The 16,782-nt window shown below is 46.6% G+C and overlaps 1 protein-coding gene across 3 annotated transcripts in view; it reads right to left on the bottom strand.

The window, feature by feature from the left end:
- Positions 1-7,089: 7,089 nt before the first annotated feature.
- Positions 7,090-16,782, bottom strand: part of DLK2 (delta like non-canonical Notch ligand 2) — a 28,799-nt gene continuing 19,106 nt past the window's right edge. For all 3 annotated transcript variants that reach the window (XM_081905381.1, XM_081905382.1, XM_081905383.1), the window contains exons 4-6: positions 10,127-10,257; positions 9,024-9,168; positions 7,090-8,579 (exon numbers count right to left, since the gene is read on the bottom strand). In XM_081905381.1, the coding sequence (XP_081761507.1) occupies positions 7,811-8,579; positions 9,024-9,168; positions 10,127-10,257 (1,045 nt within the window). In that variant the 3' untranslated portion in view covers positions 7,090-7,810. The remainder of the gene's footprint in view (positions 8,580-9,023; positions 9,169-10,126; positions 10,258-16,782) is intronic.

Here is a 16,782-nt window from a genome sequence, read left to right as displayed (position 1 = left end):
CTGACCAAAAAAGGCTGTCCCCCAATTAATGAGTCCTCAGATGCAAAATAATAAAAATCGTAATGAAAACTAAATTGTTGTAAATATGCAAACGGAAAGTATCGTTTTAAAATGATAATAAGGGGGGGATGACTCTTCTAATCCGATTATAGGAAGGTGCCCTATTGCAGCTCAGAATATTTGTCCATTTAGTTCAGCGTTGTCTACTCTGTCAGCAGCTCCCAAGGTCTTGGACAGAGATATTTTACACTGACTGCTAGATTTCTGCTTGGGATCCTAGAAAGATGCTGCCCCACCAGCTCTGACTCATTGTCATTGTACGTTGATTAAAACCAAGGGAGACAGCTTTTTGTTCCCCTTGTTCTTATTCATATGCTGATTTGACTGATTAAAATTTATATTATTAACCAACTGTTGTTTTAAACTTTATCATTGTGCTGTTCTAATGGTCTTATTTTTATTACATATTTTAATTGTGAATGTTTATCTTAGTGCCTTAATTAACTTGTTTTATTATATATTTTAATTATGTATCATTGGTTTTATACTTATAAACCAGTAAGAGGCCATCTTGGAAATGAAGTAGTATATAACTTAATAATAATATTTATATAATCAGATTCATAAAATAGTATTCACGAAACAATGTTGGAAGCCTAATTCCTTAATGTGTTTGTGTTTATTTCAGACATGATTTCCAAGCTGAATCGGAGTCTTTTGTATCTGGCAGAAATTTTGCAGTTGCAATTTTTGTAAACCTGTTCTTGTTCTAAACTGTCAGGATGATGTCAATCATGCTCGCTTTCAAAACTGAATATGCATATCTGTTTTTTTCGCTGTGCGTTTGACTAGGTGCTCCTTACATAATTACACACTCTGAGATTATTCAATTCATTGTCCCAAACTTTCATCAAGGTGTCATCGGTCCGGTTCATAATGTGAAAAGATCGTTTGAGTTGTGCATACTTTTGTGAGCTTCTCTGAGAGCAAGAGTAAGCAAGAGAGGTAGGTACTAAATAAGAAATATAGTACACATTAGAAAGTTGCTAAGGGGCAGAAACTAATATGGAGGAGGGTCCATAGCTTGGTGGTAAGCACATGCTAGCAACCACTACTGCTCAAAGTAGATTAGCCTTTTCCAACCGGCCCTCCAGAGGTTTTGAACCTTAATTCCCATCAACCATAGTCAGCATGCACTGGCTGGGGCTGATGCAATTGTAGTCCGAAACCTCTTGAAGTCATTAGCTGGGGAAGTCTGGAGTAGACATTACTAGGCTCCATGGACAAATGCTGGGCTAAATGGTTCAGCAGCTTCCTATGTTCCTGTACAGTTTTAAACCCTATTTAACTGAATTTTGTCTGCAAGTAGTGCAAAAGCTCCTACTGTATAGAGAAGTAGGATGAGATAAGTGCAGTTTAATTGTTGCAATTGTTGGCTCAGGAGTTACCCACCTTGAGACGTTCTGATACGGCTAGATAAACAGAAAGGAATTTAAAACATTATGGTACTCGTTTGGTTTGAGTCTGCCATTGCCATATTAAACTTGAAATACGTTGAACGGTTGAACCTATTCTCTGGACCATCTGTCCAGAAGGAATGCAAAGTGCAATTGAGGACATGAATTATGCAGGGTGGTACCCCTGATCTATTAACTTAAGCTGCAGTGCTGTGCAGTTTGATAGATGGGATTCAAGCTGACTGGCTGTACACAGGAATGCACCCTTAAAGAGTACATTTTCCTGGAATAACTAACTTTATAGAAGCCAAATATTAATATGAATTAACATAACTATGAAGACATTTAGACCTACACAAAGTCAGAACAAAACGCATCAGAAGCAGGGCTTGCAGTGACATGCAAGTACAAGATTTATGCCTCTGACAAAGGGATAGCTACTCCAGTGAAATGATGTTTGGAAGTAGTAATGCAGGAAGTTGGCTGACAACTCTTCTGCTGCATTCAAGCACACCTTGGCAATATGTTCAAGTGTTTTTTTGGCAGATTCTCCCTCTGTTGATTCTTTGTAACTCGTTGGAAGGAAATGGAACCCAAGCATGAAAGTATGAAAGACACCAGTATTATAAACAGTGTAGTAGAGAAGTTTGAAATGGCCCTAGTTCAGTGGTAGAGCACATGTGTTGCATGCAAATGGTTTCAGATTCAATTTCTGCTCTTTCACATGCAGAAAGAAAGAACTAAAAGTGCACCACTCAACTAGCTGAGCACCAATGCAGCTTGCATGTACAAAGTTTCAACACATATGCAACATATTCTTAAGGGATAAAGCATGGATATATTGTGGAAAACAACAAGTTAATTTTACATATGGGAAACACTGGGAGAATTCACACTTGCGATAGGAAACATCATAGATAAGAAATACTTGGCCTTTCAGATGTTGTTGGACTCCAGCTCCCATTAGCACTAGCCAGCTTGGTTAATGGCCAGGAATAATGGGAACTGTAGTCCAACAACATTGGAGGGTCACATATTCCCTGTACTTGTTTTACATTGTTGTGTGTCTGTGTGTATGCACGCACACTTGTGATATCCACTCTGGATCCTATCTTCATTGCAATCTGCAGTGTAAATAGGCAGAGAGGCAGGAATCAGTAGGGGATGGAATTGTGTACAAACTGAAACCAATGGAGGTGCATTAGATCCGCTTGCAAAATCACCATCAGGAAGTACCCTTCAATGGAATGTTGGAAGTAATGTTTGGAATTCCACAATGTTTTTAAAGAGCAAGTAAGAGATTGTGTGTACGTAACCTGACATGTTGAGCAGTGGGTGTTGCAGAATAATCAGGGAAGTTGCTGTGCAGCTGGAATCTGGAAAGAGCTTGGCAGAAGTAGATTCATGCCATGCCTCATGTGGGACCTGTGAAGAGGGGTTTTCCTTTCTGGGTTGAGAATAGTATGTGTATGGAGAATGGTGGTGTTTGCATAAAGAAATAAAGAAATTAATATTTTCCTGTAACAAGATTATTATGCTTTTAAAAACATTACAATTTTGCCTTTCCCCCTTAAGAATCATCACTCTTCTGTCACCACTGTCTACTATTCCATGAACCCAGGACTCCTCTTTCCCCCCCACCTTCCAAATGGATTTCTGGAAACATTGGATATCCATTTTGTCTGCAAGCTGTGCATCTCATCAGTTAATTTGCACAAAATATGCATTCTACAGGTAAAAATGGCTAGGAACATAGGAAGACCTTTGATGCATCAGGCCAAAAGCCTATCAAGTCCAGCACCTTGTTCTCACAGATACATACAGGAAGCCCACCAGCAAGACCGGCATGCAACAGCTCTTCTTGCTTTGTGTGTTACTTATTCTCTGACGCTAGCAAACAATGAAGCCCTACAGCAAACTGGCATATTCAAAGGATGCTTTGCTTGTTTGCTTTGTTGCACCCTCCCCTCTGCTCTGCCCCATCTAACGTCAGCTGTTTTTCTTCCCTTCTTCAGTCTCACTTTCTTTTCTGCCACTTCCTATGCTTGGAACAATCTCCCTTTGTTTGCTCCTTAACTCTGTACATTGACCCTCAAATCCCAATTTCAGAAATACTTGTTCTCAGCCTCCATAGGAAAGCCACTTCTTACATGCTTTCAGAGCAAAAGTAAGAACAATGGTACTGGGTGCAGATTGTAGCACCTTTGCTCAGGACCTCAGCTAGGGGCGAGGATAGTGCTAAGTTGCTTTTTCGTAAAACCTGCAAGGATGAGCTTGAAAGCATGGAGGCAATAACTGGTGAAGTCTCAAAAAACCTGGGGAAGGGAGGTCAGGATTCCTAGGATGGATGACACTGCCTGATACAGCTTCTTTGCCTGTCCCCCATCTAGCAGAAGGAAAAGAAAGCATGCAAAAAGGTGGAGGCAATTTTGCAGGGTATGGACAGGTTACAGAAACCAGCTTTCTCTTGACGCAGTTTCAACTTCACCGTGTTACTTGATGCAATTCTCACTTGCGGCACTTCCAGGCTGTTGGTATTTCCAGGTGGGATTCAACCACATACTGGCAAATTCAGGTTGCACAGCTAGAGGTGATGTGGAGGTCTTGCACAACTATTTCCCTCAAAGGCTGGACTTTTTGCGATATGGAAAGTAACAGGGGAATAGACTAGAAAATGTGACACAACACCTGCTTTGATGCCATGTCTTCTGACCTCCTTACAAACAAATCAGAAGGAATGCTCAATAAGCCGGTTGCCTGGGAGTGCCTTTGGTCATTCCCAAGCTTTTACTTTTCCCAGTGTGTGCAGTGGGGTCCCTGTCTCCAGCATCTTAGCGCCACCCACTCAGAATGAAAGGGGGGCTTTTAAGCATATAGGAATACTGAAAACACAAGGTGTTTTGTTTTAAGAGAATGGCGTGCAAGTTTGGTTATGTACAATGGAACTTCCTGGTAAACACGACTCCAAATCATTTGCCCATATATGTGCATAGAACCCCCCCCCCGAAGATCTAGGTGTATAGATTGTTGCAATACATCCCTAATTATTACTATTCTATATTTATAAAATTGTGTAATCTTAGGTTGTATAATCTGAGAAGGGGCGTGGCTGTGACTACCATGAAGGGACCCCACCTTTCTGAATTTGCTGCTCATGAGTAGGCGGCTTGGTCCGCAGGGCCTGAATAGCTGCTCTCCCCTCTGAATGAACCAAGCCCAGGCAGCACCAGGCAGCTGTTCATTCCGTACCATTTGTAACTGGGATCTTTCCTCGCTGCTCTCTTTGCCATCTACACTGAGACATGAAAGCTGTGTTGCATTTGAGCAGTTAGGGGAGGAGGGGTAGACAGTTTCGCATTCTGCATTTAAGTTATGCTTCATACTGGATAGTTTGGGGTAGGTCACTCTATTTCCCTGCTTAAGCTACAGGACATGATGGAGATACAGTTGATTAAAAATAATAATTCTAAAGCAAGTTGTACATGGAAAAGTGTAGTGGAAATTACTCTGCTCTCCCAGATGCATATGGTTTTTAGTACTCTTATCTTCTTGGTTGGACCACCTCCTCCCTCCAGACCTTTTAGAGCAGTTCAAAATGGCAGTACTTTCTTGAAATCTGGACATGAGATTTTCAAGCACTTGTTACCCCTCTGTAGGGATTTTGGAATTCTTTTGCAAGGGAGGTCACCCTCTTTCTCTTAGGGCTGACAGTGAGCCAAAGACGATAGCAATTCTGGCAGGTCAGGACCTGTGGTTAGAGGGTAACCATTGTGGTTTGGAGATGGGCCCAGTGGTACGTGATGGGACAAGGCATGGAATGACATCATCCAAGAGAGGGGAAGTCTATGGAGGGGAGCAGGAAGGTACGGGTTCATATACTCAATTTCCTGAATTTATTTTATAAAGTTACAACCATTCATCAACTGTGTATTACAAAAATAATATTTAGGGTGAAATCCCCCCCCTTTTTTTGCTTTACTCAAGTTGCATTTCCAGACATGTAACCTATAGCTCCTTGACCATGAAACTAGGCTGCTCATGTATTCTTATTTTGGGGTCAGAGGGGAAAGAACAATGGAAGTCAATGAGGAAAACCTGATGGTGTACCTAAGCCACAGCCTCAGGGACGACCCTGACAGAGAGACCACTGTCTCTGACATACCTGAAGTGGAACTGGCCCTATTGAATGGGGTGCACTTTGCCACTGAAGATAAGGGAACTGTTTACCATACCTCCGTCTGACTCAGTTGTGTTACTTATTAAAACAGGAGATTTGAAGGCTGAGCTGAAAACAGGGGTGGGAATAAAAGTTCTATAATCATTTTTATGCCTCTCAAGGAGCAGCTGCCATTTTAAAAACAAACAAACTAGGGAGTGTTCCCTCAAAAGGGAGCAGAAACGTTTAAGGCAGCAGGAGGAACAGGTCCCTGTTGCCTTGGCAACCAGACTGGTATCTGTCGTGACTACGAAGCGGCATTACCCCCAGTCTGAAGCCCAACCCTGGGTCAAAATGTTATTCTGCTTACTGATCCCACCTGTGACCTCTGTTTGTTGGTATTCTGCGCAAGGGACTGCGTGCATACAGTTCGATGCAAATAGACTCTGAATGTGCAGTTTGTACCTTCCATTTTTGTAGGGCACAGATTCAAACATAAGGGGGCCTCGAGATGAGAGCAACAGTGTGCATAGACACCACCTGCATTTTGACGTGCACCAAGCAGATACACCCAAGTATAGACAGTGTCTATACAGACTATCTTGTCCTCCAGCAAATGGGTCTCTGAATGAGTTTTCCAACCCTTTTCCAAATGTGTGTACAGTGGTACCTTGGGTTACATACGCTTCAGGTTACGCACTCCGCTAACCAGAAATAGTGCTTCAGGTTAAGAACTTTGCTTCAGGATAAGAAGAGAAATCAGGCTCCGGCGGCGCGGCGGCAGCAGGAGGCCCATTAGCTAAAGTGGTGCTTCAGGTTAAGAACAGTTTCAGGTTAAGAACGGACCTCCGGAACGAATTAAGTACTTAACCCGAGGTACCACTGTACTGCCTTCATTGCTGTCACTATGTAGCCAAATATGAATTGTTTTATGAGATCACCCACCGCCTTTACTTCCACGTAGGGAAGGAGAATAACTGTTTGTAGTGACAGAACAGAACCTTTGCATGCAAAAGATCTCAGGCTCCATCCTCACCAACTTCAAGAAGGGCTGAGAAAGACCCCCAATTTGAAACCCTGAAGAGCTGTTGCCAGTCAGTGCAGACACTACCAGGCTTGATGGACCAATGTTTTGGGATACATCCTTGGAAGTATACTTTTTTGCCTTAAGGCATCAGTATGGTTCAACATGTGCTACTGAAAAGTGCTATCATGGTTGCTTCTGGTTCACTCCCAAGTTTGATCTCTCACAGACATCAGGCCTTGGAATCAGGATTGCTAGGCCTCATCTTTCCAGCTTCATACACAGCCATTTCTTTTCCAGCAAGTGAAGAGTCTCAGGCCAACAATCTGAGACTGAGAAGGGGAAGTTGGCTTGGTGCTTGCTTTTGACCCTTCCTGACACCAGAGCTGAGAAAATGAGGTTCTAGGGAGTACGATGTGTGAAATCAGCCTCTGAATAAACCTTTCAGGGAGGAGGGGAAGAGAAGGGTTTTGTTTCAGAGGTTCCAAACATTTGCAGCCAGATCAAGACTGGACATAGTACAGGACACAATGGGCAAGACAATGATCTAGAAGGGTCAATGTAGGCAGCAAAGTGGCTCATGGCACCACAAGGTCCTTAGGAGAGCTTATGGGGTTTGAAAACAGACTGAAAGGGCTCTAGGCAGAATGGGGGTCCCATATCACCTGTGCTAGAGGGTGGTGGGGCATACACAGAGCAGTTCCTGGGCCCCCTTGAGTAAACAGACAGGCCATAGGATACCTCCAATGACTCTGACCAAGAGTTACCGGATGCTTAAGGGCTTAGCCAAATACTACAACCTGTCCTGGCATGCTTAGCCTCATTCTAGCAACTCCCTTGGAGCGCTTGTGGGATGACATCCACCTATTTTGCTTGCTGTTTCCAGCACTGGCTTTATCGTAACCCAGCACTTCCTTGGCTGCCCTTAAGACGTCGCTGCCACCAAGCCAGTGGCTTTAAGCTGCATGCATTCAAGGACTCCGCTTTCAAGCAAAGGCTCTGCTGCCTCGTGGACATCTTCTTCCCTGGTGATGCACGGCCTTGAGTTCGACCAGAGCCCACGGTGCTTTGGAGGCAGACGGCCAGAGCATCCCCCTGGACGCTGCTCGGAGAATTCCTTGACTCATCTGGTGGGTGTACAGAGGTCGCCAGGCTCTGACTCCGGGGGGGTCCTTACAGCTCAGTCGTTTTCCTGGGTTCTATCAAGACCGTACTCAACATGCCCACTTGGCACTCTTGGTCCTGGAGTTTCCTTGCAGACTGCGAGGGGCTTTGGCACCTCCGGCGCCCCCTCTGCCAGTTCTTCAGCAGCACCAACACAGTTACCAAGACTAGGAGGGCCGTGAGCAGCCCAAACACCAGCACTAAAATCAGCTGCGACTGACTCAGCCCCGAGTCCTGCTGAGTCACCACCTCTTTCACGGAGATCAAGAGCCCTCCCCCGTTTGATTTCTCACTGTAGGTCGTGACCCGCTTCCCAGTCACCACAACCCGGACGGGCTCAGACTGGGTTGTCCAAGGGTTGCTGCTGGCCGTGCTTCTCACGACGTCGTTGCCGTGCCCCTTGGGATCAGCGTGAAACGCGGTGACCCACGTCGGCTCCGGAGCAAGGAGCTCACAGGTCTTGCCAGCAAAGCCCTCGGGACACAGACAATCGAAATCGTTGACCCGGTCGTAGCACTTTGCCCCATTTCTGCACGGCTGGCTGGCGCAGTCGTCAACGTTGATGCTGCAGAAACGCCCTTCGAAGCCAGTGGGGCATTGGCAGGAGAAGCGGTTGATGCCATCGAGGCAGGTGGCACCGTTGGCACAGGGACGCATCAGGCAATCGTCGACGTCAATCTCGCAGTGGGTGCCAATGAATCCTGCCAGGCACTTGCAGGTGTAGTTGTTAGCAAAGCCATTCTGGTCCAGGCACTCTCCGCCATTCTTGCAAGGGGACCTGAAAGGAGAGAATGGGGACCAATCACAACACCCATATGGGCCGTCCTACATTTTATTCATCTGTTTAAATACCCCTTAACCATTAGCATTTCTAATAGCAGTCATTATTATTATTTTATTATTTGTACCCCACCCATCTGACTGGGTTCCCCCAGCCACTCTGAGTGGCTTCTAAGTGCACGTAAAAGGTGCATGTAAAAATAAGCCACACAGGAAAAAATAACAACAAAAGTCGTCATAAAACTGAACGCTGCCTTGAAATCCTTGTTCGTGAAATGGTGCGTTTTAAAGCCTTTTACGGCTGATCCTATACGTGTTCACTCAGAAGGAAGCCCTACTGAGCTTAATGGGACTTACTCCTAGGCAAAGGACTGGAGCCTTTAAAAGGTTTTGCTCCTTGCGCCTGCCTTTCCTCCCATCTATTTCTGCTAGGATCTCTCACCCTGCCTTATCACATGGCCCCGTCTTCAGCTCACAGTTCTTTCCATGGAATCCTTCGAGGCACAGGCAAGAATATTCCCCATCTCGGTCGTAGACGCACTGGGCTCCATTCTGGCATGGGGTCTGGTGCTCACAGACATGCACGTCTGAAAGAGATGGGGGGAAAGAGGAGGAGGAGGAGAAAATGAAGGTCAAAAGTATTCAGGGCTGGTTTTTCATGCCAGACACCCCCCACAAGTTCTTTTTTTTGGAATTTACTGTGATACTGGAGGCTGTACAAAGAAAAGGTGGCCAGCTAGCACAGCATTCTCCTTCCCAGTGTCCAACCAGATGTCCCCTGCTCTTCAGAGGCACAAGGCCACTGATTCTGAAGGTGGAAGTGGGCTCCTGTATCGGAGCAGAAGCTGCTGCCTTACTTCCTCCTAACCCAGCACTGTGTACAGTTGTACCTTGGATCCCAAATGCCTTGGTACTCAGACACTTTGGCTCCCAAACGCCGCAAACCCGGAAGTGAGTGTTCTGGTTTGTGAACATTCTTTGGAACCCAAACGTCCAATGGGGCTTCTGATTGGCTGCAGGAGCTTCCTGCAGCCAATCAAAAGTCGTGCTTTGGTTTCCGAACATTTTGGAAGTCGAAAGGACTTCCAGAACGGATTCCGTTCGACTTCCAAGGTATTCTGACTAGCAGTGGTTCTCCAAGGCCTTAGGACAACTTCATGTAGCTGGGAAGTATTGGAGTCAATAGCAAAAGTGGTTGTTTTCTCCAGGGAGGCCTCAAAGCAGAAAATGGGAAGACGGCCGAATTACTGCTGCTAATAAGGCTGTGCGCTTCTTCTGTTAAGGCTGAATTGCTGTTGTTCGGAAATGGCTTCATTAATCAGTAGTGAACATGTTGTGCATGGAGAGGACCCAAGTTTTAGCCTTTCAAGGCGGCAGCAGCAGCAGAAGCTATTGTCTGAAACTCTGGAGAGCAGGTACCAGCCCATGTGTTGTGGCTTGGTATAAAGCAGCTTCCCAATAAGCTTCAACTGCAGTGCCCTCCTTTCCCTGTCGTCCCCACTCTCCTCAATAAGTCCCCACCCTGTTCCAAGTGGAGTGACACACCTTTCTTGCACAGCTTGCCAGCCCAGCCACTTTGGCAGATGCATTGCCAGGGTTGGTGGCACGTCCCATGCTTGCAGCCTGGCATCCTCACACACTGTTCACAGTATTCCCCTTCCCAGCCTTTGTCACACCTGCAGAAGGAAAACCAGAAAGTCAGAGCAGAAGAACGCCACCGCAGGCACCAAGCAAAGGCACTAACAAAGCCATGTGCAGTAAACATCGCAAGGCATTAGACTGGCGTTTCATAGTCATGGGACTCAGCTGCATTAGTCAAAAAACAACGTTTTGAATGCGTTATAACATGCAACACCAGATGGTGCCAGAGAGCAAAAGAAAAATTCTATGTGATTTTTGTACTGTGGGTTTTTTTGTGTGTGGTTGTTATAATGATTTAATTTCTGACTTATTTATAGCAGTTCCCCCCGTGTGTAGATCCACCAATGGTCTCTGTTCCTGGTGATGGGTAGAGTCAGGATCCTTTTCAGTCTCAATAGTATGATAGGAACAAGTACCTCGCACAAGAATGTGAGGGGAATTATTGAAGGAAGCAGCAGCAGGGGGATGGAGCCAAGGGTGAGGCAAAATGGAGGCACTTTGGGCAGGAGTCAAGAGAAGGGGTGGGGCTTATGAGTACCACAAGTTTTGGTGAAGAGCGTCAACCAGCCAAGATTGCCGCCTGTCTAATGATTGCCTGGGGACAGTGAGAAAATTATCTCTATTTTAAGAAATGTGTGGGTGGACACAGCAGAGGAATCTCCAACCTTGGGGTTTTGCCATAGGTCAGGAGGGACAATCTGGGCTGTACACCTGATGTGCAAGATCGGCAGGAAACTCTGCTTTTACCACTGTTTCTTTTCCATCCCAGTAATACCTGACTTGTTTTTAGAGAGAATAGGAATGTGCCGGTGCCAAACCTTAAGGCTGCGGTCCAGGAGAGTAGGAACGTGGTGCCCTTAAGATGTTGCTGGACTACAACTCCCATCATCCCTGTCCACTGGCCATGCTGGCTTGAACTGATGGGAGTTGGAGTCCAGAAACTTTTGAAGGCATCACATTGTCCACCCCTGCTATACACCCAGGAGTGTATCGCTCTGAACTAAGGGGACCTGTTTTTGAGTAAACCTGCCTAAGATTCGGCTGCTGGCAGTGGCATATTGCAGGCTACTTTTTCTTTGTGAAATTAAGCAAATGCACACATATCAAGCACCTTTCCCCCCATATTTTAAAGTATATTGAGAAAATATTGGAAGATAAAACTAAAATGGAAAGACGTACCAAGACATGGCTCACGGCAAGCCTTGTTCACCACACTTATGACTATAATAATTTATTATTTATACCCCACCCATCTGGCTGGGTTTCCCCAGTGCTGAAGCTTACCAAAGATCAAGCAGTGATACACGGGATTCATACTACACTCATGCCTCTCTGTTCCTTGCAACTAATTAGATGCAAGTCCTGTGTTTACTCTGTAATCAGTGAGTCAGTGCCAAAAAGACTGAGCCCAGGTTTTGTGGGCGTAGTTTCTTTTTCGCGCCATACCTGTGGGTGGGGATTTTGCTCCTCTGCGCCTCCCCTACAGAGTTCTTCTCTTTCAATGGCAGATAAATGCACGGCTGCACATTCCTGCCACTCTGAGGGAGTGGTGCAGAGGCACAAGCTCAAGCTCCCCATTTGCATAGCTGCAAAAAAGGAATCACTGAAACGAGACGTATACCCTTCACAAACCACAAACCAAGTGGGGGAAATACAGCATTAAAAAATGGCATCTGCTTTGTATTAAAAAAATCCACCTTGGGTGTGCCGAAGGGATAAAAATCAGAAAACATAAAGTCAAGGGTGAGGCCCCACCAAAAAAAAAACCCAACTTGGTCTACACAGGACAACTCTGTTGACCAATGGAAAGATCAACGTCTGCCCCCATCCTTCAGTTGCAGTGAAGAAAGATGCCCTTCTTAGAAGAGGTACCGTATTTTTCGCACCATAGGACGCACCGGACAATAGGACGCACCTTGTTTTAGAGGGGGGAGAACAAGGGAAAAAAATTCTTCTGCTCTCTGCCCAGCGCCCCTTCAGCGAAGCGGCAGGAGGCGCTGCGCAGAGAGTGGGAGAATTTTCCCCCTTTTGTTTTCCCGCTCTAAAACAAGGTGCCGTTTAAGGTGCGTTCAGGCGGCTACCTTGGAAGCCTGGAGAGCGAGAGGGGTCGGTGCGCACCGACCCCTCTCGCTCTCCAGGCTTCAGGTTCCTTTCGACCTGCTCTTTGGGGCTGGCGGGGGAAGCCCACCACCAGCCCCAAAGAGCAGGTCAGGGAGCAGCGGCCATAGGCGCGCGTCACCTCTCCAGCCGGGAGAGGGTCGCGGGGGGCTGCTGTAGCCCCGTGCGTGCTCTCCCGGCTGGAGAGGTGACGCGCGCCTATGGATGCTCCTGCCATATGCGCGCGTCACCTCTCCAGCCGGGAGAGGGTCGCGGGGGGCTGCTTTAGCCCCCTGCGTGCTCTCCCGGCTGGAGAGGTGACGCGCACCTATGGAGGCTCCTGCCATAGGCGCGCGTCACCTCTCCAGCCGGGAGAGCACGCGCGGGGCTAAAGCAGCCCCCCGCGACCCTCTCCCGGTTGGAGACGCGGGGCTGGGGCGGGGGAAGCCCGAGCTTCCCCCTCCCCCAGAACGGGACCCAGAGCCATGCCGAAGCTGCGCGCAGCTTTGGCATCGCTCTGGGAGCTTGCAGGGCTGAGGGAGGAGGAAGCCCTCCGCCAGCCTCCAAACCATGTCGGGAGACAGCGGAAGGGCGTGCTGCGCCTCTCCCGCTGTCTCCCGAGTTTGCGGGGCTGGCGACGGGGAGGAGCAGGCTTCTTCCCCCCCCCCCGCCAGCCTTCTAGCCAAGTCGGGGGACAGCGGAACGGGCGCGCTACGCCTCTCCCGCTGTCCCCCGAGTTTGCGGGGCTGGCGACAGGGAGGAGCAGGCTTCTCCCCCCGCCACCCTTCTAACCAAGTCGGGGGACAGCGGGATGGTGGCGTTCCGCCTCCCCGCTGTCCCCCGAGCTTGTGGGGCTGGCGGTGGGGCTCTCCTGAAGCCTGGAGAGTGAGAGGGGTCGGTGCGCACCGACCCCTCTCGCTCTCCAGCTTCAGCAAAGCCTGCATTCGCAGCATAGGACGCACACACATTTCCCCTTCATTCTTGGAGGGCAAAAAGTGCGTCCTATGGTGCGAAAAATACGGTAGATCTTGAACTACACAATCACAGGCTTTTTCTATCAGTCCTGGGTCTCTGATGCCTTCAGGGTGGGGCAGGGGCGGGCTGACTTCAGTCTTTTTTGGTCTACCTTTTAAAAAAATGTACCGTATATAATATAGAAGCCCCTTAATTGGCCAATGTGTGTTAAATTGCATAGCACAAATGTGTGCCTAGTATCTATTAACAGCCACGATACAACTGGTCTGTGATGCTGAGTATGTGCTCTTGTCAAAGAACATAAGAAATGACTTTGCTGGGGCCACCTATGGCGCCATTCTTTGGTTGCAATCCCAAAAGCCAGCGGATGCTAGATAAAATTGGCTGGTAGGCCACAAAAGGGGCACTTTGCACAAATGTCATCTCCTGAGCATGCAAGGGAACTTGCTCACACTGCTAACCCTTCTCCTTCCAGACCCCTGACAGGTACCTTGCCTCAGGGAACCATGTTCAAACACCCAACCTCCTCTCCAACAATTGAGGGAGAGAGGATTCTGAACAGGTAAGTGAGAGAAAGAGGGACACGTCTTATAAGGCAGAAATGAGAAACCTGTGGCCTTCCAGATGTTGTTGGACTGCAACTTACATCCTCTCTGACAACCGGCTACTGGGAGTTGGTATCCAACAGCATCTGGAAAGATCTGGGAGGCTGCCCAGCCCTGAAGAGCACCTGAGCTTGATGGGAGCAGACAGTTGTCAGAATGTCAGGTGTGTTTCTGCATCCATTGCAGCTGCTTTGTAGGAACATAGCTCATATGCAAGGAGAAGAACAAACAGCCACCGCAAACACAGAGTTCTGCTACAACTCCCAAAGGTGAATGGCTTGGTGGGGGGGGGGGAGAGAGACTGAGGCATGAGCCCTGGCAGAGCCCTCAGATGGCACCACTCCCTATTTTCTCTCTCTCTCTCCCTCCCTCACCAACACCATGCATTTGCTGTGGTTTTCCTTTCCTACCTGGGCCGAGCATTTCATTAGCTAGAAGAGGCTGTTGCACCAACACAGCGGTGCCAAATTGTCAGCCCCAGCATAATGTGCATATAGGGCTGCTCTGTAAATGACTGCTTTTTTTTTGCTTTGAAAATTGTTGTATTAGTGACAGTGTGCCAGGACAAGACGCATGCAGCGTGGATGTGTTTCCTACTGCCAAATCCAGCACTGGGTTGGAAAAGGAGGCCTACTCCAAGTATGCAACCCAGGGATGGCAACAGTACTGTATTACAACTGTAAAACTCTCAGAATAATGTCTGAAACTTATTGCGGTGTTGCAGCAAGTTATCTTAGCCATGTTTCTTTGATACTGTTAAGCTGTTTTGTAGGAAATGAGCCCATTTGAAATCCTGGGATTTAGGAGGATCTAAAATAGAATCTATGCAAAAGCCTCTCCCGTCTTCAGCTGAAAACACTGGTTTCCAGACAAGGCCTTTATTTAGGCAATTCAATATAAATGTAATAAAAGACAAAAACAGCCTAGCAGCTCAGGTATTTCCTAGCTGCAACTTCTAGAGATCAACATACGCTATCCGAAAGCTTGTGCAATGTTGGCTGGTAAACACAGAACAGTCATATAAAATTATAAAACGTTTGAAATGCTATTATCCACCTATTCTGGGGAGTGTCGTATGTGGGGTGTTTTATTGCACTGTAAAATGCCATAAAAAACAATACAAAGCCTCAGTAGCGTAAGCAGGTGCTGAACGGGCAATGCCCTTTGACACTGCCCTTCAGCAGCTGTTTGAGGCTGCAGTATCCTATAGCAGGTTGGCTGATCTCCCTGCTCAGATGTAAATAGATTGCTTAAATAATCTGTTCTCCAGAGACCAAATGAACAGCCCATCAGATTAAGAAGGATGCTCACCGTTCAAGGGAGTTTTTTTGGTAAAACAAGTCAACATCTACCCTAAAAATGGCTACCAAAACACAGGACTGTAAATATTCCATTATTCTGGGTGGGCCAGAATTTGGATCCCTGAAAACTATCACTATTAATTAAATTTCAAAGTAAATTTCTAGCCCTCAAGTTTATAGAGAAAATCCATATGCAGTTATCTGCAAAATTATCTGCTGCAATCTCTTTCAACCTGGATCTGTGCTTCCACCTTGGCTCTCAGACATGACCCACACACTTCAGTGATACACAGTGGGTTCAAATCCCTCACACAAAGCACTCTCTTCCATTCACTGTAAAATGCTGTGAAAAAGATGAAGGTGGGGAAATAAACTCACTTTTCCCAGACTGAAAGCATGCAAATGAAACAAGATTATGCAAACCGAGCCCATGATTCAGACGTGTAAATAGCAACTTGCTTGGTTGTCTATGGCAAGAATTAGCTATGATTAACTAAACTAGAAAGGCTAGCAACAACAACAAAATTTTCTTTCACAAATGAACAGCATGGGTATATTTGGGCAACCATTCTAGTTTTTTTGGAGGGGAGGGGCTTTCTTTAAATGAGAGCAAACAACATTGGTTGATTTGTTCATAAGGCTAACATAAAGTGTGTTCATTGCATCCTTTCAAGTTGCTTCAAATGTGACATTTTTCATAAATGGAAATAACATCCCTATTAGGAAAGTGTGATATATATATGGAGAAACATCTCTTTTGTTCATGATGCAGACAACAGCTGCACACAGTGGCCATCTTATCTATGGACTGGTGGTGAGATAAACTTAAATATCCCACACAGGAAAATGTACATATGTTTTGGCATGCATGGAGATTTTTTTAATGTAGAAAAAAATGTTACCTATGAAGTGGACTTTTGTATGAAGTGGACTTTTGGATGAAAAACCGGCAGGGCCAGACCTATAAGTAATGAAGCAGCTGCCTCAGGCAGCAGAGGCAGGAAGGTGGGGAGGAGTGGCAGCATGGGGTTGGAGCAGGGCTGGCCCAAGACATTTTGACACCTGAGGCAAGCAACAAAATGGCGCCCACCCATCCAGGGGTGAGTGAAGATCTATATCAAGAACAAGAGGGGAGTAAAAATTTACACCAGGAACAAGGAGGGAGTGAAGATCTACACTGGGAACAGGGGAGGGAATAAAATCAACCTTACCTTAATTGGAATAATGAGGGAAATGAAGGTATTAATTTTTTAAAAATATAAGAAACTGCAAAAGGGATGGGGGAGGAAGTCAAAATATAAATGCTTATTGGGAGGAAATTGGATTTGTATCTCTGTAAACCTGAAAAATAAAATTTATTTAAAAATAAAATAAACCTTACCTGATGGTTCAAGTGGGAATCAAAGCCCAGGGTGGCGGGAGGGGGCAGCCTGCTTTGAAACACCAGGCGGGTGCAGAACCCAGATGACCCCAGAGGGCAGCCCCCACCATTTCCTCCTCAATGGTGATGGGAGATCAGCAGTACCTCATATTCACAAGAGGCCACTGTAGGTTTGACCTCCAATAAACATGCCACAGCTGT

The sequence above is a fragment of the Podarcis melisellensis genome (genome assembly GCF_964234715.1).
Source record: "Podarcis melisellensis genome assembly, chromosome: 3".
Lineage (NCBI taxonomy): Eukaryota > Metazoa > Chordata > Lepidosauria > Squamata > Lacertidae > Podarcis > Podarcis melisellensis.
Note: the sequence above shows the minus strand (reverse complement) of the source record. Positions and strands in the feature narration are given on the sequence as shown.